Source organism: Pseudorasbora parva, chromosome 24 (genome assembly GCF_024679245.1).
Source record: "Pseudorasbora parva isolate DD20220531a chromosome 24, ASM2467924v1, whole genome shotgun sequence".
Classification (NCBI taxonomy): Eukaryota; Metazoa; Chordata; class Actinopteri; order Cypriniformes; family Gobionidae; genus Pseudorasbora; species Pseudorasbora parva.
In genome coordinates this window covers 33,969,547-33,994,863 of record NC_090195.1, presented here as the reverse complement: position 1 = coordinate 33,994,863, position 25,317 = coordinate 33,969,547, and the positions used below count along the sequence as shown (strand labels likewise).

At 39.9% G+C, this 25,317-nt stretch overlaps 1 protein-coding gene across 3 annotated transcripts in view; it reads right to left on the bottom strand.

The window, feature by feature from the left end:
* Positions 1-25,317, bottom strand: part of pard3aa (par-3 family cell polarity regulator alpha, a) — a 623,737-nt gene that overhangs the window by 500,963 nt on the left and 97,457 nt on the right. For all 3 annotated transcript variants that reach the window (XM_067434978.1, XM_067434980.1, XM_067434979.1), the window contains exon 2: positions 17,994-18,095. In XM_067434978.1, coding sequence (XP_067291079.1) covers positions 17,994-18,095 — 102 coding nt within the window. The remainder of the gene's footprint in view (positions 1-17,993; positions 18,096-25,317) is intronic.

The following is a 25,317-nucleotide window of genomic DNA, read 5'->3' as shown; positions in this document are numbered from 1 at the left end:
GGTGTAATGAATGGCTACGTCCATTTATTTTACAGTCTATGGTCTGAAATCGAATGCTTCCCTACTATGAGAACAACATTTTTGATTTGAAAAATGTAGGTGAAACGTCCACGGATGACCTACAACTTCCGGAAAGGTTCTGAAGTGTGTATTTGATGGACACTTTACAATCCCATGAGGCCACAGCAGAGGATTTATGAATGGAGGTAAAGCGAAACTGAATCTGGAAGGTCACATGACCGTGACGTACTGTTCAAATGTACTTATTATGCGATTTTGGACGCAGCCTGAGACATTTCTCAAAATATCTTGTGCTCCACAGAAGGAAGAAAGTCATTCAGGGAACAACATGAGGGTGAGTTCAATTTTGGGTTAACTATCCCTTTAAATATTTTGTAACAGTGTATAGCACCTAATATACTAAAGCCTGTTTCACACACACTCCGTCTGCAGTCCGTATGCGGTGTGTGTTGCGGTGTGTATGCGATGTTGTGCTTTCACATATGCCGCGTTTGCAGCACGTAACTGATCCGCGGCTGTTTACCACAAACACAGAGTTTATTCATTATTTTTATTTCAAATGTTAAAGTTGTTAGGCTACTGAACATGGCTTGTCATGTATACTCACTTGTATACTCTCTTTTATAGATGACACGTTTAAAAGCACTAATATAAACAACGTTTTATTCAATTTCTTTATTCCAATTCCCTAATATTTATATAGACTTTAGATTTATATTACGTTGATCATGCAACGCAAGTGGCAAAACATTTAAACATATGTTATAGTCAATGTTAAAAATCACAAACCGTACAATAGCCAAAAAAATCTTCTTTTATTTCGTCAATCTTTTTTAATATATTTTGAATTTTGTTTTACAAGACATCTAGCCGGTCATAAATAACTTTGTTTTCCATCTCCGAGAAAGGAGGAAGGACGAGTGCTATCCGTCTCCTTATTTAGCTGAATGCCTGGGTGATGTTGTTTTCCTGGCTTTACCCGAGGCAAACAGCAATGTGATGACTTTGAAACAGAGTCGAATTGTAAATTATATGCAAATTATATGCAACTGTGGTGAAATTACTAGATTTTCGCAACAATACATGCTTGTTTAATGCAAACAATGCGCTGTCAGTTTAATTCTGCGATCCAGCACAGAAAAAAATTAACTTGTGTGGAAACGATCGCCACACCACATCCACATGCAGTGTGAAAGCTGTAATCCATTAACATGATACAGAAGAAAAAAAAATGCACCGCATAGGCACTGCAAACAGAGTGTGTGTGAAATGGGTGTAAGACTGCACTTGCACTGCATACTTGTACATATGAATGCCTATAGCTGTATGTCTTTTGGCCTGTGTGTGTGTGTGTGTGTGTGTGTGTGTGTGTGTGTGTGTGTGTGTGTGTGTGTGTGTGTGTGTGTGTGTGTGTGTGTGTGTGTGTGTGTGTGTGTGTGTGTGTGTGAGCCTGTTTATGTGGTTTATGAGGACACAAATTTGTATAACTACATGGGTATTACACTGGAATTACACTATAAATGTGGTTTATGAGGACATATCAAATGTCCTCATAATTCAAATGGCCTTAAAAACATACTAAATGATTTTTTTTTGAGAAAGTAAAAATGCAGAATGTTTCCTGTGATGGGTAGGTTTAGGGGCAGTGTAAGGGGATAGAAAATACGGTTTGTACAGTATAAAAACCATTGCGCCTATGGAGAGTCCCTGTAAACCACATAGACCAACATGTGTGTGTGTGTGTGTGTGTGTGTGTGTGTGTGTGTGTGTGTGTGTGTGTGTGTGTGTGTGTGTGTGTGTGTGTGTGTGTGTGTGTCTTCACATTAGTTATATGTGCTGACCCCTGCTGTGTGTGGCTTTAGGTCAGGCTGTCAGCACGTACAGTAACTCTGACCCCTCTGCTGGTCTGCTGATGGGAAAGCATTCTCTACTGTATTTATGACTACAGTCACTCTTGATGACAGTCATCACCAGTAACCGGGACGACCATAATATATATATATATATATACACACACACACACACACACACACACACACACACACACACACACACACACACACACACAACTGGCAAATAATATAAATTAAAATAAATACAATATACATTTAAAATACATATATGCACATATTATAATGCATATATGCATGAAAACAGAACATCCACACATTTATTTATTTATTACTATTATATTATTACTATTATATTTATTTATGTATATATTATTACCGCATTATAACTGAATAATTACTGGACATGTTATTGCATAATTGTATGTAAAATATACATCTGGGATGATAAATACATATACATATATAATAGCAAAAGTGTTAAGATAAGTTACTCTTTTACTTAGTGATACATTTAGATAAGTCTTTATACTAATTTACGTTTAAAGTAAATCAATACTGATATTGTTATGCTGAACATTCAGATGTAAAAATAGTCAAATATAGGCTACTTTAATACATAAATGTCAGTTGGAGAATTTTTTTTTTAATGGAAATTATTGCATTTTATTAGTAGTTTTTCTATGTAAAGGTTGTACATTTTCATGAATGCTTCTAACCACTAGAGGTCAGCACCTCCTTTTCTAAATCACACGAGTGACCACAAGTGTATCATTGCATAAAACAGTGAAGATACCCAGCTTCATATTTGATCAATGTCAGCTTTAGATTCTCTATTTTGTGAGAAACAACCATTTGACCCTTGAATGTTCTGTCTGAATCTGAGCTGTCCTTTCACAGCGTGCTAGCTTGAGTATGCATGCACGCGTGTGTGTGTGTGTGTGTGTCGTCTGGTTATTATACAGGGAGACGCGTTTATAGTCCAGATCATGCCTCTATTCTTCCTGCACAATACACATCACATGACACAGCGCGCTCTCTAATCACCACGACAACACAGAATGGCCACTTCACAAAGCAATCGGTGAGAAATCCAATTTATCCCAACGACTGTCTTACCCACTCAAGCCACAGATAAAGCGTGTGTGTGTCTGTGTTATAAAACGCTTCATTACCTTTAAGATCACAAGAGTGGAAGAGCAGACAGGGAGAGAGAGAGAGAGAGAGAGAGAGAGAGAGAGAGAGAGAGAGAGAGAGAGAGAGAGAGAGAGAGAGAGAGAGAGAGAGAGATGTGCTTATAGACCATCAGCCAGTTATAAAAGGCCATGCAAAAAAGTTCCCAAAACTAACCCTAAATGTGAGCGTGAATAATAGAGATGCTCCCCTTCAAAAAAGATGTTAAAAAAGTATAAACGAAATTGTGTGTGTGTGTGTGTGTGTGTGTGTGTGTGTGTGTGTGTGTGTGTGTGTGTGTGTGTGTGTGTGTGTGTGTGTGTGTGTGTGTGTGTAAAGCAAGGACAGATGCCAATGTTTGAAGCACTGCGACTCACTGAGGGTGATGATAAATCAGACACAGTTTGTGACACCAGTTGGCATACATCCATGATTTAAACTACACACACACACACACACACACACACACACACACACACACACACACACACACACACACACACCTCGGAGTTGTAGTATAATGACAGGGAATTATTATCCTCATTATCATCATCACTGATAATCATCCTTTTCAGAAATGAAGAGACAGAAACTGGATTCTCATTAGAAGCCAGACGTCTAAACTCATCTCCAGCATCTCGCGGGTCATTCTTCACTTCACTTCTTCACTTCATGTTATAAACATGCTGTTCTGGTTTCAAAACGACTGAAAAGGCCAGTGACTGAATTGAAGCTTTCCTTACAAAAAGTGCTGATAACTGTGCAGCATGCTGTCCAATAACACAACTACATGTAAGGGTTTAATGTTGTACATGTCTAAAATATTATATTAGCATATGTGTGTTGAGGATCAGATCCTCATCTGAGAATGATTAGCGACGGATCATGTGACACTGAAGACTGGAGTAATGATGATAAATTCAGCTTTGATCAGAGAAATAAATTACTATATATATTACGAATATACACTTTACTATACAGTCCCTGACAAAAGTCTTGTCGCTTGTGTACAAATTGACCTAAAGTGCCGCTGAAATATATTTCTAATCAAGATTGTTTTACAAGAAATGGCTCATTTTAATCCCACCAGCTTTTGTGATAATGTTTCAGTGAAAAACTAAACTTTCAAAAAGTATTCTAATATTCACAGCTTGGTAAAGCCCATTGAGTCAATTTTTGCAAAGACATAAGTGTTGTCACCTTGTCATATGAGCTTCACCTGTGACTAATAATGGATCAATTAGGTCTCAAGTGTGTATAAAAGGTACAGAGGATAAAAAAAGATTTGAAGAGACTGGAGACGTTTTTGACAAGCCCAGGTCAGGTAGACCCCACAAGACAACTGCTCGAGAGGATCGTTTGTTGGCTCGAAAATCCCAGGCCAGCCCATTTTCCACTGCAGCAGAGCTCCACGAGACCTGAAGTCCCTGTGTCAACCAGAACAGTTTGTCGGATTCTGTCTCGAAATGGCCTCCATGGTCGAATCAGTGCCCAGAAGCCAGCACTAAACAAAAGACAATTGAAAAACCGTGTGGCATTTGCCAAGGCCCACAGCCTGCTAAAAGGATGGACGCAGGAAAAGTGGCAGAAGGTGTATTTTTTAGATGAATCTTCTGTTGAATTACACCACAGTCGCCGCAAATATTGCAGGAGACCTACTAGTGCCCGAATGGATCCGAGATTCACCCAGAAAACAGTGAAGTTTGGTGGCGGAAAAATCATGGTCTGGGGTTACATCCAGTATGGGGGCGTGTGAGAGGTCTGCAGGGTGGAAGGCAACATCAATAGTCTAAAATACCAAGAAATCTTAGCTACCTCTTATATTCCCAACCATAAAAGAGGCCAAATTCTGCAGCAGGACGGTGCTCCATCGCATACTTCCATCTCCACATCAAAGTTCCTCAAGGCGAAGAAGATCAAGATGCTCCAGGATTGGCCAGCCCAGTCACCAGACATGAACATCATTGAGCATATGTGGGGTAGGATGAAAGAGGACGCATGGAAGACGAAACCAAAGAATATTGATGAACTCTGGGAGGCATGCAAGACTGCTTTCTTAGCTATTCCTGATGACTTCATCAATAAATTGTATGAATCCTTGCCAAACCGCATGGATGCAGTCCTTCAAGCTCATGGAAGTCGTACAAGATATTAAATTTGGATCTCACAGCACCACAACTTAATTTGCTGACATATTTTTGTATTTGCAGTAAATTTGTTCAATTTCTGTATAGGCGACAAAACTTTTGTCTTGCCAAAATTTGACCTTTCTGTCTTGATTAAATGATAAATATTTTTCCTGTGAAAATTATTTATTTCAGTGCATTAAACATCATTTGGGAGGGTTTTAGCTTTTCATATGAGCTATTTCTAACACCAATGAATTAATTAAAATTCAGGTTAATATCAGTTATTTCTAGAAAATAGATGAGCGACAAGACTTTTGTCAGGGACTGTATATTCACATAGAGAACAGCTGATTTATATAATAATATTTCACAATATGAATGTTTTTACTGTAAGTGTGGTCAAATAAATGCAACCTTAGAAAAAACAAAACAGAATATATACAAAAAGTATTTTATTATTTATTTATTTACATTTTATTGTTTTATACGCTTTTTTTGTATTGATGTCTATATGTAAAAATATATATAAAATAAACAGATTTATTGGTATAAAATAAAGTAATAAATAAATAAATGCATCAGGTAAGTTATATCAATTATTTGAATACATTTATTTACTATGCTAAAGGAATTTATTCACATTTTATCAATTGTTAAAGGTGTCATGAACTTGCTTTTTTATTTTTGTATACGGTTATGGCATTTGTGTGGTTTTTACATTCAAAAACATCATAACTAATAAGTAAAAAAAAAATCCCTCATTATCTCTCAATTATCAATTATCTCTCAGCAACCTGTGATTGACTGCAATGTTTTTTTTTTTTTTAATTACTAACAGCTACAGCGTGCTATGGTATGTCCTGTTAGACACGTACTCAATCAAAACGTGCAAAGTCTTCCCCACACGAGCTGGATATTCATTAGAAATAAAGTTCATCCATACATTCATAATATTGGAATCTGAATAAAGCGTATTGCTGCTTATTGTTTATTGCTTTGAAGTTGGATCCAGTTTAGCTCTAGCTATCCATGCCTGTGTCACGGCTCTATCCATGCCTGTGTCATGGCTCTATCCATGCCTGTGTCATGGCTCTATCCATGCCTGTGTCATGGCTCTATCCATGCCTGTGTCATGGCTCTATCCATGCCTGTGTCATGGCTCTATCCATGCCTGTGTCATGGCTCTATCCATGCCTGTGTCATGGCTCTATACATGCCTGTGTCATGGCTCTATACATGCCTGTGTCATGGCTCTATACATGTCTGTGTCATGGCTCTATCCATGCCTGTGTCATGGCTCTATCCATGCCTGTGTCACGGCTCTATCCATGCCTGTGTCAAGGCTCTATCCATGCCTGTGTCATTGCTCTATCCATGCCTGTGTCATGGCTCTATCCATGCCTGTGTCATGGCTCTATCCATGCCTGTGTCATGGCTCTATCCATGCCTGTGTCATGGCTCTATCCATGTCTGTGTCATTGCTCTATCCATGCCTGTGTCATGGCTCTATCCATGTCTGTGTCATGGCTCTATCCATGCCTGTGTCATGGCTCTATCCATGTCTGTGTCATGGCTCTATCCATGTCTGTGTCATGGCTCTATCCATGCCTGTGTCATGGCTCTATCCATGTCTGTGTCATGGCTCTATACATGCCTGTGTCATGGCTCTATCCATGCCTGTGTCATTGCTCTATCCATGCCTGTGTCATGGCTCTATCCATGCCTGTGTCATGGCTCTATACATGCCTGTGTCATGGCTCTATCCATGCCTGTGTCATTGCTCTATCCATGCCTGTGTCATGGCTCTATCCATGTCTGTGTCATGGCTCTATCCATGCCTGTGTCATGGCTCTATCCATGCCTGTGTCATGGCTCTATCCATGCCTGTGTCATTGCTCTATCCATGCCTGTGTCATGGCTCTATCCATGCCTGTGTCATGGCTCTATCCATGCCTGTGTCATGGCTGTATCCATGCCTGTGTCATGGCTCTATTCATGCCTGTGTCATGGCTCTATACATGCCTGTGTCATGGCTCTATACATGCCTGTGTCATGGCTCTATACATGCCTGTGTCATGGCTCTATCCATGCCTGTGTCATGGCTCTATACATGCCTGTGTCATGGCTCTATCCATGCCTGTGTCATGGCTCTATCCATGCCTGTGTCATGGCTCTATACATGCCTGTGTCATGGCTCTATCCATGCCTGTGTCATTGCTCTATCCATGCCTGTGTCATGGCTCTATACATGCCTGTGTCATGGCTCTATCCATGCCTGTGTCATTGCTCTATCCATGCCTGTGTCATGGCTCTATCCATGCCTGTGTCATGGCTCTATCCATGCCTGTGTCATGGCTGTATCCATGCCTGTGTCATGGCTCTATTCATGCCTGTGTCATGGCTCTATACATGCCTGTGTCATGGCTCTATACATGCCTGTGTCATGGCTCTATACATGCCTGTGTCATGGCTCTATCCATGCCTGTGTCATGGCTCTATACATGCCTGTGTCATGGCTCTATCCATGCCTGTGTCATGGCTCTATCCATGCCTGTGTCATGGCTCTACATGCCTGTGTCATGGCTCTATACATGCCTGTGTCATGGCTCTATACATGCCTGTGTCATGGCTCTATACATGCCTGTGTCATGGCTCTATACATGCCTGTGTCATGGCTCTATACATGTCTGTGTCATGGCTCTATCCATGCCTGTGTCATGGCTCTATCCATGCCTGTGTCATGGCTCTATCCATGCCTGTGTCATGGCTCTATCCATGCCTGTGTCATTGCTCTATCCATGCCTGTGTCATTGCTCTATCCATGCCTGTGTCATGGCTCTATCCATGCCTGTGTCATGGCTCTATCCATGCCTGTGTCATGGCTCTATCCATGCCTGTGTCATGGCTCTACATGCCTGTGTCATGGCTCTATACATGCCTGTGTCATGGCTCTATCCATGCCTGTGTCATGGCTCTATCCATGCCTGTGTCATGGCTCTACATGCCTGTGTCATGGCTCTATCCATGCCTGTGTCATTGCTCTATCCATGCCTGTGTCATTGCTCTATCCATGCCTGTGTCATGGCTCTATCCATGCCTGTGTCATGGCTCTATCCATGCCTGTGTCATGGCTCTATCCATGTCTGTGTCATGGCTCTATCCATGTCTGTGTCATGGCTCTATCCATGTCTGTGTCATGGCTCTATCCATGTCTGTGTCATGGCTCTATCCATGCCTGTGTCATGTCAGGCACGAGGTGGCATATTCTGAGATATGTCGTTTTCTGGGCCCGGTGTCTATAAAAGCTTTTCTTTGACTAACAAGGAAAGTTTTCAGCTCTGAAACGTACAGGATATTCTTATATCACGATGAAACTCAAGGAAAAGTTGATTTCTCAATTCATCTCCCCTTTAAAAAAAAACAAAAAAAAAATATGGGGGTTGCAAATAATACACTGTAAAAAATGTTTTTGTTGGATTAACTTAGTAAAGTAAGTAACCTGGTTGCCTTAAAATTGAGTTGATTGAAATTAAAATTTGAGTTGATACAATGAAGGAAATTGGTTTAATAAATAGAAACTCAAAATATTATTGTATCTGCTGCACCACATAACATTTTTTATACATCATAAAAATAGCACTATTTGGCATGTTTCACTGTGTCATCAGATATAAAACACACACACTTACCCAATATGCTTACAAAATCTTTTAATAATACTTGAATAAAGGTTGTTGAATCTCAAAAAATGTTCATTGTATTAACTCAAAACTCAAAATAAAGGCAACCAGGTAACTAATTTTTTAAATATTTTTTTACAGTGTAGTTACACTACTTAAACAATCGAAATCTCCATCTCAGGACGGTCTCAGGTTAAAAGTTCCATCAGCCCCACAGGTTACATTAGAGCAGTGCAGATCTGACCAATTAATGGCATTAATGTCCAGTGGAGTGTTTCCTGATAAATGACCGAGCGCTGCCTGGCTTTCAAACACACACTCTCTCTCATCTGACCGAATGAACACAATTATAGCAGCGATGAGCCGTTACAAACCCAGCCTGAGTGAGCCCATCTCATCCTGAACTTTCTGTTTCATCATCAGCAATGAACACGAACATGTCATGTGACAGGCAAAGCCAGAAACATACACTTCATACACACAGTCACATGACCCAGGCAACGCATGTGTGCATATTTAGCATAGTTCAATTGTGAAGTGAGCATAACTCATGACACTGATCCTGCGAAGGTAGAAGCTTTCGGCCTTAAAGACACACCATGAACACGCATCAGAAGGCATGAAATAATCAAGAGCTTTGGCCGTTCAGTGTGTGTATGAGTTTGTGATCGTGTGCAGATGTGTTTTGGGCACTTCTTCAAAGAGCAAAAACACAATGCATTATTCAGTCCAACATTTCAAAGGTTTCACGAATAAATATTCGGCACGTCCTGACATATATTTGAGCTTGTGTGTACTGTGACGAGCAGGAGACAGTGATGAGAGACAGTGACAGGAAATTAACACACACACACACACACACACACACACACACACACACACAACACACACCACACACACACACACACACACACAAACGAGAACAGAGGTTCCTTTAAAACAGAGCCATAACCAGACAAACTAGACACTAGAGAACTAGAAAAACTGGATATCAGTCATCAGCAAACAGTGTGAAAACACACACACACACATTAAATCTCACATGCTCTTTTACACTCACTCACTCACAATCACTCTCTCTCTCACACACACTCACACTCAAGCACTCACTCTCTCTCTCTCTCACACACTCAAGCATACACACACACACACACTCTCTCTCTCTCTCTCTCTCTCTCTCTCTCTCACACACACACACACACACTTACTCACAATCACTCTCTCTCTAACAAGCACACTCACGCACACACTCTCTATATTAGACTCTCTCCCACACACACACACTCTCACTCTCTCTCTCTCTCTCTCTCTCTCTCTCTCTCTCTCTCTCTCTCTCTCTCTCTCTCTCTCTCTCTCTCTCTCTCTCTCTCTCTCTCATCTCTCTCTCTCTCTCTCTCTCTCTCTCTCTCTCTCTCTCTCTCTCTCTCTCTCTCTCACACACACACACACACACACACACACACACACACACACACACACACACACACACACACACACTTAAACCGGCCCTAATCATGACTGGCCATCATGCTGGTCGGTTCATTAGGCTGACAGTACATTACTGTACTATATTAATCATGGAAAGTCAAATCCGGTATCCGAGGCCAGAGCACGAGCAGGCAGGAACGTGAGGAGGGGGCTTAAGGTGACAGGACGACACCTGGAAAAACATTCACCCATCAGGACCAGCCACTAACAGCAGGAGCTGTGGGATGAACGACAGAGCGAGCGTCTGTAAAGTCCATAAACAGAGAGACTTCCTAAAGGGAGCAGCGATGGACTTATTTCACAGGTTATAAACACTCTCAGGGCTTCAGAGGCTTCATGGGACAGCAGGGGACTGTCAAACTTACTCTAAACTACAGATTAGCTGGTTATTATTTACATAACCGATAAAAGGTAGACATAAAATGTCAACAATAAAAACACAAGAGTGTAGGATTTAGGAATCAAACTGGAAGATAGTTTGACTTTTTTAGCAAGTAAAAGCCTTTAAGTGTAACTGCACAAACGTCCTCCTTCAGCTCGTGTCTTTTTGTTGTCAAATCTGCACCGATTGTTATAAAGTAGACATAAGAATAACTTTATATTAGTAGTAATAATATTTAAAGACAAACACTAACCGGACTGAATCAGTTTAGGTTTACATCATTTTCTTATAAAAATCATGTTCAAATGTGAGTCTCAAATATGATCATCAGGCATTTGAGGAAGGTTCATCTGTTCATCTCTTAATCATTATTGCATTATATGTTTTAAAACCACAGAGCTTGATCATCAAACTACAAGCATATGTTTCAGAAAGATTTTCACAGAAAGAGCGACAGCAGAAAGCGCACCCTGCCCGTTTTCTATATTTTACAATAGCACTAAGTTTTGTCGTTCTTGTGAATGTATGCATATGTTTCAAATGATGCATTATTTGTTGATGTATGACAAAAAATATTTCAATTTAGCTGCTATGTGGGAAAAAATTACGGAGTGTCTATTCACACCAACGGCAAATAGAGCGCCTTGTTGGCAAGTGCTATTCACACCAGCTCCGCCTATCAATGCCTGGTTGGGACAAACACGATTTTTAACAATACGCAGTTATTTCAACGCCTTCAGGGGTGTAGCCGGTAGAGCGTAAGACTTAAAGGTCTTGGTTTTGACATGATCGACACAGGCTCAAATCCGCCTTTTGCCAAACTCACTCTTCTTTTTCCCGCCACATATGACATCGGAAAGGCATTTACTTCCAATAAAAAGAAAAAGAAAAATCTAAAAGTGGAAATAAAGTGCCTAACATATAGGGTTAACGCCTATCGCCATATAAGTGCCTAGGAGTAGGTGTACACTCTAAAAAAACATCGGTGCTATATGGTACTAAAAGTGGTTCTTTGGCTTGTTATCATAGGGGAACCACTTTAGGGCTGTATATCACCAAATCTTGGTTCTTCAGTGGTTCTTCAGCGGATCTTTGGGATGACTGAGGGGCTATATAGCACCATTACCATATACAGAACCTGTTAAGGCCCTGTATGGTTCTTCAGGGGTTCTTTTGGGGTGATAAAAGCGTGCAAAGAACCTTTTAAGCCCCTTTAAAGGTTCTTTACAGACCAAAGAACTACTTTTGGTGCCATTTAGCACCATTATTGAGGAAGAAATAAAATGCTCTTATGGGTTCTACTACATAGCACCATTTGAGCTACAGAGAACCTTTAAAGATATGCTGCTATTTGGCACCAAAAGTGGTTCCCCTATGATTACAAGCCAAGAACCACTTTTAGTGCCAAATAGCAAAAAATAAATGTAGAGTTTAGGTGCTTTTATTGTCCCATTAATGCGGCATCCATTTAAATAATTTAATAAAGTAATCATTTACACACTTTGTTATTATTGCATCCTGTTAATGTACAACAATACTGAGCTCCATATGTATCTGTCAAAAAAAGTATAAACTGCATGTAATTATTTACACATATTGCAAAGAACTGATACTTTTATTCAGGTGTGTTTTACATGGTGTAAATAGAATATATCACTATTTTCACTTAGTAAAGAGCATCTACAGCTATTTGCACTTAGTGTACATCATCTATCGTTAAAAAAGATGTTATTTTCACTGAGTTTAAATAGTCTAGTAGCTATTAAAACTTGGTGTAAATAGCACCGATCACTTTTTGCGCCGCTGTCTAAACATTATCTTACAACTTTAAGTCATAAGACATTTTTGTTAGACACAGAGTGATGACTGATATTTCTGTGCATTTTATGTAGTCAGTAATCCTGTCATAAAAAGCTAACAATTTTACAATGCAAGCCATCAGAATTTCATCATATTTTTTGTCCATACACTCTAAAAAATGCTGGGTTAAAAACAACCCAAGTTGGGTTGAAACTGCACCGACCCAACAATTGGGTTGTTTTAACCCAATGGTAGAGTTGTTTTAACCCAGTGGTTGGGTTAAATGTTGCTTAAGACAACCCAATTGCTGGGTAAGAACAACTCAACCATTGGGTTAAAACAACCCAATTGTTGGGTCGGTGCAATTTCAACCCAACTTGGGTTGTTTTTAACCCAGCATTTTTTAGAGTGTATAAATATGAGCAACTGCACAAAATGCCATATTTTAGCTCAATTTGAAACTCTAAACACAATCTGAGATGTTGTTCCTCCATATTCTCACGCATGAGCCATTATAACGTGATGCATAAAAGATGAAATATATGCATACTTTTTTTTTTCTTTTTCTTTTTTGTCTAAAGATTCAATAAACTGCTCCATTTCAAAATATTTTAATTTGTGGACTATTGTTTCATATGTCAGGCTTTACATGTCAAAGATTAATTTAATTGAGCATATAAGTGAAATTTCTTTATTTGTGTGTGTGTTAGCATCATAATACTGTAAATGCAGTAATATTGGCTGCAAAACGATGGGGGAAAGTGTTCCAATCAACCCAAATTCACCCCATACTAGAAATCTGGACGCACCCTAGCGGCAGCAAATCTAATCTGCCACGAGTGTCGTCTAGAAACTCTCAACACACTTCTGAGCTGTAAACGCCAAACTCTGGTCGGGCCAATCACATTGTGTATGGAGTTGGTGGGCGGAGCTTAACATAATGATGGCAGAGTTGCGCTTGGGTGCTTCTAGTAAACACAGAAACTGGCGAATGGCGGGCTTTCGAATCAGCTTTGACCGCGACTCTGGAAGACTGGGAGTTAATTCTTCTTTCAGCCATGGAAGGATGGATGGATGGATGGATGGATGGATGGATGGATGGATGGATGGATGGATGGATGGATGGATGGATGGATGGATGGATGGATGGATGGATGGATGGATGGATGGATGGATGGATAGATAGATAGATAGATAGATAGATAGATAGATAGATAGATAGATAGATAGATAGATAGGGGAGTAATTATCTCTTTTCAGTTTCTGTTCGGACCAATGAGATCATCAGGGCGGGCTTTAGCCGATGACGGACAGATGATCAACAGTACCGTAATCATCACGTCATCAAAGGGGCTTGGGTTATATTTGTTTGAATCCTAAACTGAGAGCTTGTTTGTATCTGCATTCACAATTTCTCAGAAATTATGATCATGTTGGGTAAGTACTCTGTGTATCATTAAATTATTTTATTTTTTTACAACAACGCAAAGATCGTGAATTCCAGCCTGATTCCAGCGCGCGTGCAGACAGGGTTGCCAAGTTTTAACAACAAAACTCGCCAACTATTAGCCCTAAACAATAACTTCTCGGGGGGTTCTCCGGGGAAAAAATAGTGTTTGGGGGGTAAAGTGTGTGTTATTTTGGCAAGGTTGCCTGCTAAAATCCGCACTTATGGGTCTATATATCACATAATAGTCGCTTCAACCCGCAGACATAGAAAACAACCCGCAGAAAAAAAACGCGGACTTGGCAACACATTGCAGTTGAGCTCTGTTAACATTTGACAATGTGTCGCTTCGTTGCTCTGATTGGTTGTCGGTCTGTCCAATCGAGGTCTTTCCTGGTTGGGTTGAAACACGCCCCATAATCACAGCCCAATGGAGCATCAGACTCATATTCTGACTAGAGTTGAGTATGACCACGTCAGGCTAATTCAAATCATGTTTTGCAGAAAAACTAAATATCTTAAAATGTATTTTTTCCCCCATATCGTGCAGCTCTAGTATTCAGCATTGTATTACACTGATCTTGGGTTCAGCAGTGTGTGCTTTAATGTATCGATGACAATATCCTCTGATCTCAATGACAAACATGTAAGTCTACTTAAGATGTTAATGCTAATTAGCTTCATAGTATGGATTTGGCACAATGCAAGTGCTGGTTACTAATTGAGCTAGCATGGATTATCAATTGCGGTCGTGCTGAGAGGACGATTATAAATCACTATGAACAAAAGCTGCTGTAGGCAGTGAGATGTCACCGGAGCCCAGCAGGAACGGACGGGCTAATTAGCTCACTGGCTAAACAACATTTATAAGGGCTTGACAACATTAGCAGAGACGCTAATGAACACACTACAATTATAAACACACCAGAGGGACTAATCTCTTGTGTGGAACTTAGATTAGCCATCGTTCACAATGGGCTAGTCAGGGTCAAACAAGAGGAAACTTTTCAAATTCCATTGCTAGGCCAAAATCATGATGCTATTTCATATATATAGGTATATATATATAGGTATATATATTTAGCATGAGGGGGACTGGTGAGTCAAACGCTGCCCGATGTCACAGAAAATTAGAGGAAGATGTAATGATTAGTAATGCACCAAAGATTTTTTTTTTTTTTACTGAAACACCAAAACCGAACTTAAAGCCTCACTTGGCTACTTTTGCTCTCGGGGTCCCCCTACAGTTTGGAAAAAATAATGTCCTCAACTACTGTCGTAAGAGCTGTCATCCTACAACAGGGGATGCCATCGCGCGTGCATTTGTTGACATGACAACCCTGATAGCCCTGAACTAGTGATGCGCGGGTCGTCTCATAACCCGCGGACCCCGTATGTCTATTTAATGGTCGTGGGTGCGCGGCGGGTTGTAAAAATATGTGCAGTGATGCGGGGCGGGCCGAGTAACTTCATAAAAGCATCCCGCGGGTCGGTGCAGCACTAACAGTTCCCCTGAACACTGCAAGAGGAGTTCTTCTGGCGGCGCGTGTGAAATGTCTTCATCCCAGGTAACGTTACAGTCAGTGCCATATGCTTCAGCGTGTCATATGAATATAATTTCATGGGTTTTATTTTTTTCAAACGCCAAATAATCACGATGCTCACGTTTACAAGCCAGCGTCATTATAGTAACGTAAGTCTATTGGTTAGCGTTTTACAGAATCTATATGATACTTCAGTTCAATGTTTGAGTGGTAGCTCACCGTAACAAGCATGACATCATCGGTCGGGCACGCCTCCTTCAGCTCACGCCGACGGGCAAACGCTGGTCACATGCTGATCCTCGTCCTGCCTTTAATCCCATCATTTTTTCTTTTCCTCTTATTGCTTTCCTCCAACAAAACCTTTTCTTTCTTATTTGTCTGTGCTGCTTCGGACATGACTATATTATACGACGAACAAAGTTGGGCTCGCACGTCCGAATGTAAGGAAGTGTGTGTGTTGGTGGAAGTGACGTATATGCCGTAAAGCAGTCGAATTTTGTAGTTCTTTTTGTTCTCGGGTTACTACCCGAAACCCGAAGTTTAAAAGTACGATTAAAAACGATACAGACCCCATCAGGCTATGGCAGACGTGTCATTCAACCTATTGTAAGTCGATTTATCATCACAAGAGTCTTAAAAAATATATTATGAAGGTTGAAAAGTTACCTAGTGCTGCTTTAATGTTTTCATTTAGCTGAAAACCAAAAAAAACAACAACAAAAAACAATCAGTTGTGTGTAAACATTTAAATTGGACATGAGGCAGTTTATATATTAAATTGCTATCTAATTTAATTGCTATTGCTAATTATATTTCTTCTCTAATTCGTGGTTGAAACATTTAAATGCCACCTGTACCAGAAACTTTAAACATACATTACACTGCCCCATGATGCCATTATAAAGGCTCCTCGTTTAGTTTCGGAGTCTCCTTCAACAGGTTTACATGCTTTAAAGGTCAAAAAACACTTTCCTTCTCTCATAATATAAATTGCACATCACCACAATGTTCAATGAGTCTCTCTAAATCCCTCAACTGCCAGAAAATGTCGGACCAGTTACAATTCTACACAGAAAACTATTATTAAAGAGATATGGAGGAGCAACGGTTAGAGTTTATGAGGAAACTGTGGCTTTACCGAGCTTAACTGTTCCAGCCGAAACCAAAAAATTAAATAACTGAAATTTCAGTGCATCACTAGCAATAAACAGTCAATGTTCCTGGCCATTCCCAAACATGGTGAAATTAAATCGAAACACATGCAGATGCGATAACCACAGAAGTCCAAAAGCGAGGATGACCTGTGCCATCTACAGTCTCCCTCAGCTAAAGGGATCTGGAAACAAATGTCAATATCTGATATCCTGACATCTGGTTCATCATAAACACAGGCGATCTGTATTCAAAATGCATGGCAGCCTTGCGTCAACACAGCATGGTGGATGTAGAAAGGCCATGCTATCACTAACCCAAAGCCTGTGAAATATATACTGTACCTAATATCTACTTTTTAATTAGTATGTGTAACATGAAATTAGTATAGATAACCGCTTTAGGGTAGCTATCAACAGAGTGCCATGTGATCTCAATCGTAACTAGGTTTAGAGATGAACATTCATGCTTGCTTTTCTAAAAATTGCATAAAATACCATTGTACAAATTCATACAAAATCATATAATACTATTTCTCATGAGATGGAGTTAGTAATATTCTACAATGATTGATCACATACAACACAATGAGGATAAATATCTAAAATGAGCATATTATAAAACCCCAATAATCCAAGAACGTGTATAATATTTTAAAATCTTTTTTTTTTGTTTTTGTCAAACCATAAATAGACAGGCACACAAGACACCTAAAATACCAGTTAAGCATCTTTACATACTGAGTGAAATGGGGGTAATAGGCTTAAAGGGATAGTTCACCCAAAAACAAAAATGTGATGTTTATCTGCTTACCCCACAGGGCATCCAATATGCAGGTGTTTGTTTCTACAGTCGAACACAAATGAAGATTTTTAACTCAACCTTTGCTCGTAATGCATGCCAATGAGGTCTAATTCTAATTAGTTAAAAATCTTCATTTGTGTTCTACTGAAGAAACAAACACACCTACATCTCGAATGCCCTGTGGGGTAATCACAGTCTCATTTTTGGGAGAACTATCCCTTTAAATATACTTGTTATCTTAAACAGTTTATAATTTCGGAAAAAAATGCTTTTATATTCTATGACTGGGTTAAAATTGTTCAAGTAAACACGCTCATTGTTGTCACAAGATCTCAGCCAGTGACATCTCAAAAATAATAATAAATATTTTGGATTTTAAATCTGATTTTAAGTCAGGTTGTCTTAATGGTTGTGGCCTTTTGCTTCCAGTACACTCAAACAGGGAATGAAAGTTTGAAATGAAAGAAACATTAGAGATCAGCGTCTCTCCCAAAACTAAAACGAAATATTCATGCACACATACCCTGTCTTTGTCATCGGCTACATCACACAGCACGTCATCCAGGTCCAGAATGCCTCCGTCTCCATGCTCTAACCGATGAACCTGTATCCAGTAGCCTGGGTCCTGCGAGAGGACAAGGGGACAGAGAGAGTTACTCATCCCACCATCACAAAACATCAGAAATTGTTGTCAGTAAGGGATGGGCATTCGATTCAATTGTCTTAGTCTATCGTCGGGAGCATTAACGATTGACTAATCATTAATATTTTTATAATAAAATAAATTTTAACTTTTATAATTCAAAAATGCAAGGTCAACTTGTGGCAGACAGTAAAAGGGATACTTCACCGCTTTTTCATATTAAACTGTCATTCCCTTAACTAAGACTAGTTGACACACACCTCTCTCGTCTCAGTGTGTGCACTTAATCTCTCTGACGCGCGGTGATGATCTGATAGCATTTAGCTTAGCCCACTAAGCCCAGTTCATTCACTATGGTACCAAACAGAGATCAAGTTAGAAGCGACCAAACACCTCCACGTTTCCCCTATTTAAATACAGCTACACCAATAGCTGAATGATCAAGTATGATGACACAAAATAAAACGTGCCGCTTTTCTAAGCGGATTAAAAAGGAGAACTATAATGTATGGCGGAATAGCACTTCTGAGAGCACTTCGACTCGGTGCAGTAAAAAGTCACGCCTTAAAAATCCACCCTCACATCTCCCCCCTATTGACAGAAATGAGAGCGCCACGTTTTATTTTGTGTCAACATAATTGGTCGTTCAGCTGTTGGTGTAGCTTTATTTACATAGGAAAACGTGGAGGTGTTTGGTCGCTTCTAACTTGATCTCTGTTTGGTACCATAGTGAATGAACTGGGCTTAGTGGGCTAAGCTAAATGCTATCAGATCGTCACCGCGTGTCAGAGAGATTAAGTGCACACACTGAGATGAGAGAGGTGTGCGTTAACTCGTCTTAAACACAGTTTAATATGAAATTGCGGTGAAGTATTCCTTTAAGTCCAGTTAGCCAAACCGAACATATGTGTGTGTGCATATGCGTTTCTGTTGCGTGGCGTTTTCTGTCTTTGCACACCAGAGGCGTGTTTGACGCGGCGCTGCTGCTGCTATAGGTGACGTACAGGGAAGGCCTATACTTCATGTTAAACATAAATATATAGACTACTGATACAGCAAAGACATTGACAGCAAAATATGCTACCGAATATTTCGTTCTGTAACAGGTGCAATATTTTAAAATCAATAATTATGTTTTTTTATTATTACAATTAGGCCTATCTGCATTGATGTAACCTTCATCCATTAGATGAAAAAAAATGCATTAGATGAATCGATAAAAAATGACCATGATCGACAAAATTCTTAACGATCAATTATCAATCGTCGATTAATCATGGCCATCCCTAGTAAGAGGCGACTCACATTAAGTGATAGAAAACTGAGATTGAGAAATAAATAACAGGCTTATTTAACAACGCAGCAATGAAAAATGAACTACAGATCCTTTTGTGGGAGATATGTTTTATGCTTATTAGAGAATCTCGTCATCAGCTTTAGGTAGCAGAACAAAGAAACTTCAGAGAAGGGAATGATAAAACGCATTTCACATGCTCACAGCAGCAGCATGGCAGTCTGAGGTACACACACACACGCGCACACACACACACACAGCAGCCAGTCCCTGTGATATCTCGCACGCCTGATCGAGTGCTGACTGAACTCAGCTCATCCGCTGTAACCTCATCACTGGGCACAGCTGAACAGCACGCAGCCAGCTCGGCAGCCACAGATCCTGAAGAGCTTCAAAGCCAGCTGATGATGAAGATGAAAATGGAGAAACTGGAGTCGCACCCCGAACGAATACAAGACTACGCCAACCACGCTACCGACTGCATGTCGCCCATTTTATCCATCCATTAATTAATTCCTTCATTCATCTATCTATCCATCCCACCCTATCTATCCATCCCACCCTATCTATCTATCTATCTATCTATCTATCTATCTATCTATCTATCTATCTATCTATCTATCTATCTATCTATCTATCTATCTATCTATCTATCTATCTGTCTGTCTGTCTGTCTGTCTGTCTGTCTGTCTGTCTGTCTGTCTGTCTGTCTGTCTGTCTATTCATCCATCCATCTTTTTATCCCTAATCTGATAGCCTACAAATCTAGACGCACCCTAGCGGCAGCAAATCTAATCTGCCGCGAGTGTCGTCAAGCAACTCTCAATACACTTCTGAGCTGTAACCAAACTCTTGCCGGGCCAATCACATCGTGTATAGAGTCGGTGGGCGGGGCTTAACATAATGATGGCCGAGTTGCGTTTGTGTGCTTCTAGTAAACACAGAAACTGGCGAACGGCGGTCTTTCGAATCAGCTTTGACCGCGACTCTGGAAGACTTGGAGTTAAGCTTTTCTCTGAGAAAAGAACAAAGAACGGCTCTGAAGTCATTCTTTAAAAGGGAAGATGTGTTCGGAGTTTAGCCGACCGGATACGGTGAATGTTTAATCTAGCTCCGCTTCACCTTCGTTGCTCTGGTTGGTTGTAGCGCTATCCTATCGCGTGCAGAGGGAGTTTGACAGACAACCGTTTATCCCGCCCCTCGGATTGAGCTGTCAATGGTGAGTTTCCAGACCAAACATCTTGATGTGGGTCTGGCTTGTCAGGCTACTAATCTGATGCATTTCCAAGTGAAACTGGATATGCAATCAGAAAATAAATGTTTGGCATGGCAATTTAATCCACAAAAACCGACTGGATCTTGTAAAGTGAATGATTATTTCCTTCAGCTGAGACACTTCAGATGTACACTGCTTCATGATGGTTTTGAATCGCTTGAAATATGATTAGAATCACTTCAAAAAAGTGTTATTAAATGTTATTAACTGGAACATGTTATTAAGAAAGCAAATAAATAGATACTTTTCATGTAAAAGTAATTTAAAAATAGTTAAAACATGCATGCACAATGACATATCCAATATTATACATCCCGATTTATCGATATTAAATATCTAATATCAATGAATAACCAATATGGTACCAATGTATTGTGCATCGCTAATGTTGACTCATATTTTCCCTCTGTTTCCCTTCAAGTAATTTGCCCGTGAAAACATTGATTTTCAAGCATTAAAAAAAATAACCATGAAGCTAATTCAAATTAGTTGTCTGGTATAACTCTAGCAATTATAATGAGTCATCCTAATACTTCACCAACCACCAAATAATTCAGCAGAATAATAAGTCACAATCAAATAAACAGAAATGTGAACCCATTCAAAAGGAACCATGTCAACAAGTTCATCCAAGTTAATCTGGAAGACATTTTCTGGCCACAAACCCAGAACAAGACTCAGCAAATATTTGAACAAATTCGCTGCTGAGATGACATGCACCGCTGGCCGGCGCTTCGTCCTCCCACATTCACGAGGACATTAAAACATGCAGATTTAAGATCAAATGGACCCAATAATCACCAAAAGATGGATGGAAGTGGAGATGAAATGAGAGGGAAAGGCTCGTTCTCCTGTTTGGAGGGATGTCTGTGCAGCCATTATTTATGAAGGAGGGTTTGCAGGGTTAGCACAGGCCTCATGCGTGATTTAAGAACGGAGCTGTGCAAAACGGGAAGAGACGACATTGGCCCTCCATGGTGTGAGGAATGAAATATTAAAGCATGAAGGGCAAATGAAAGATAAATGAAGCAGGAAAGAGAGAGACACACATCTGGCCTTATCTGCAGGAAAGTGAAGCGTGTCATGATCGCACAAACATGCAAACTTAAACCATGACGACATGCATTCAAAACTACACGAAACATGCTGACATATAAAATGCATTTCATTAAAGGTGCACTGTGTAGTATTTTTGCAGTAAAATATCCAAAAACCACTAGGCCGGTGTTATATATTTTGTTCAGTTGAGTTCTTACAATATCCCAAATGTTTCCAACTATTTGTAAATTGTGAGAAAATTGCTATTTTAACCAAGGACCGGGACGTGTCAGCATAGCGTTTGAGCGAGTCACCTGTCAATCGCGTCATATCTGTGCTAGCCTCGGTTTTATTCTGCAGAAGCGCTTTACTCTTAGCAGTGTGAACATGTCACAGCAGCGCCGAGCGAACGCACAGAGTAACGTCAGAACATCATTTTACACACACTTAAATGTATCTAATATGATAAACAGAGCTGCTTTACCTTATAATCATGACTGGAAAAAGCGGAAGTGCACGTGCCCGGCGACTGTGTCCCGTCCCGTCATAATAAAAGTCCCGGTGTTCGCAAGCCGTGTGTGTGTAACAATCGCTCCAGCGGCCGTGCTCAGCTCCACAACACTCGCTCCTGCTCTGCTTCTCTACAGTAACGTTAATAACCACATCCATCAACATGATTTCTGCCCGAGTCCTATTTTCCACCGGCTGTGAGGTAAGACCACATGTCCCAAGATACTGCGCTTACACTTGGCATCATCAAACTACACCTTTGTTTAGAATAGGCGCCCTCCAGTGGACGGAAAGTTGCATAGTGCACCTTTAATGGGTTGATACGTTACAATAAATGGTTTACAAGTAACAATTTCTTTTTTTTGTTCTTTTAGCTTAACTAGTAGAACATTGCACAACCACAACAAGGGCATGGGTTTGGCTGATAAAACACACACCTTGATGTTACTTGGATTAAGTTTCTGCCAAGTGAATAAAGACTTACAGTTAGCATGCATTTATTATCAGACGCTCCCATGTCCCAAGAGACGTCACAACACCAGACATGAGGATAATAATAATGTGTTACAAACACGGAATTACAAGTAACACTTTTTAGTTGTTCATGTGGCTCAACTGGTAGAAAATTGCACCACCAATGCCAGTGACATGGGTTTGATAGCCAGAAACATGCACACCATAAAATGCACACCTTTAAATTACTTGGATAACAGTTTCTGCAAAATGAAATGTACCAATATTTTCCGATCAATAGAGTACAATCAGAGCAGACCAAGACGCCATTGTATTTAAGCAAAGTGTTACAATAAAGGTGTACAACGTTATTGCATTTTTGTTAAGCTCATGAGAATGTGGTACCACAAACGCCAATGACATGAGGTGGATTCCTGGGAAACATATTTGTGACCAAAACCAGTCATAAGGGTATTTTTATTATTATTATTATTGAGATTTATACATCAGCATCCATTGATGTGTGGTTTGTTATGATAGGACAAAATTTGGAGAGATAGAGCTTTTTGAAAATCCGGAATCTGAGGGTGCAAAAAAAAAAATCTACATATTGAGAAAATGTCCTTTAAAGTTGTCCAAATTAAATCCTTAGAATTTCATATTACTAATTTTGTATATATTTACGATAGGAAATTTACTAAATATCTTCATGGAACATGATCTTAATATCATAATGTTTTTCGGCATTAAAGAAAAATTGATAATTCTGACCCAATCAATCTATTGTTGGCTATTGCCATAAATATACACGAAAGATGGGGGACTGGTTTTGTGCTCTAGGGTCACATATGGTAATAAAATGCACACCCACAGTAACTTCCAATAACAGTTTATGCCAATTATATAAATGCATGTTTTTAATGTGTTACGGTTATCATGTATATATTATTAGCTGGTCACGTGTCCCAAAAAGTGCCAGACCTGATTATAGATGAATATTATATTTCAGATGGTGTGTGATCAGAGCAGAAAGAGACGCCAATGCATTTAAGCAATGTGTTACAATAAAGGTGTTACAACTAACTAGCTCAACTGATATAAAATTGCACCACCAATGCCAATGACATGTTTGAAACCCAGAAGACATGCATGCTGAATAAAACACACTCCTTGAAGAGTTTCTGCCAAATTAATAAATGTAGCATGACTGTTTTTTCCTTTCTTTATCTTGCCGTTTAACTACAGTCATGACAATAACACTCATTAATATGATATCAAGAGGAAAAAAAGAACAATGGGCCTATATCTCTGGATGGTTTTGTGACAGGTGGCATTTCACTGAGAAGTTTGTGTATGAAAAATGTGCGATATGTGACATGACGACCTGCGCTCCGTTCTGAGAATGCAGAAGTAAAGGGTGTCAAAATTGTACCTTTAGGGGTACAACAGCGTGTCACTGAGGCAGTACCCTTAAAAGGACAACTTTGTACCATTTTTACCAAAAAAAAGGTTCATGGTAGGCATTTGTACTCAAAGGTACTAATATGCAGCTTTTAGGGGTAACAAAGGTACAAAGATTAAGGGTACTGCCCCAGAGACAAGCTGTTGTACCCCTAAAGTAGGGCTGTGCGATATTGAAGAAAAATGCAATATGGAATATCTTGTTAAAGGTGACCTATGCAACTTTCCGTCCACTGGAGGGCGCCTATTCAAAACAAAGGCATAGTTTGATGATGCAAAGTGTGAGCGCAGTATCTTGGGACATGTGGTCTTCACCTCACAGCCGGTGGAAAACAGGACTCGGGAAGAAATCATGTTGATGGATGCGGTTATTAACGTTACTGTAGTGTAAAGCAGAGCAGGAGCGAGTGTTGTGGAGCTGAGCACGGCCGCTGGAGCGATTGTTACACAAACACATGGCTCGCGAACACCGGGACTTTTATTATGACGGGACGGGACACAGTCGCCGGGCACGCGCACTTCCGCGTTTCCGGTCATGATTATAAGGTAAAGCAGCTCTGTTTATCATATCAGATACATTTAAGTGTGTTTAAAATGATGTTCTGACGTTACTCTGTGCGTTCGCTCGACGATGCTGTGACATGTTCACACTGCTAAGAGTAAAGCGCTTCTGCAGAATAAAACCGAGAGTAACGAAGATATGACGCGATTGACAGGCGACTCGCTCAAACGCTATGCTGACACGTCCCGGTCCTTAGTTAAAATAGCAATTTTCTCACAATTTACAAATAGTTGGAAACATTTGGGATATTGTAAGTACTGAACTGAACAAAATATATAACACTGGCCTAGTGGTTTTTGGATATTTTACTGCAAAAATACTACATAGTGAACCTTTAAATAATGCAATATTTGATATGTGATACGATGTTGCAATTAGTGTGTAAAATCTATTTAAATTATATTTAAAAAAAATATTTAAAAACTGAGAATTAAATCATTTGTGTTTCATATTCTTTCTGGATAAAAAAGCATCGCTACAACTTCTGAAAGAGACCAGCAGTGTTGTTCACTTTTCTGTGTGTGTGTGTGTGTGTGTGTGTGTGTGTGTGTGTGTGTGTGTGTGTGTGTGTGTGTGTGTGTGCGTGTGTGTGTGTGTGTGTGTGTGCGTG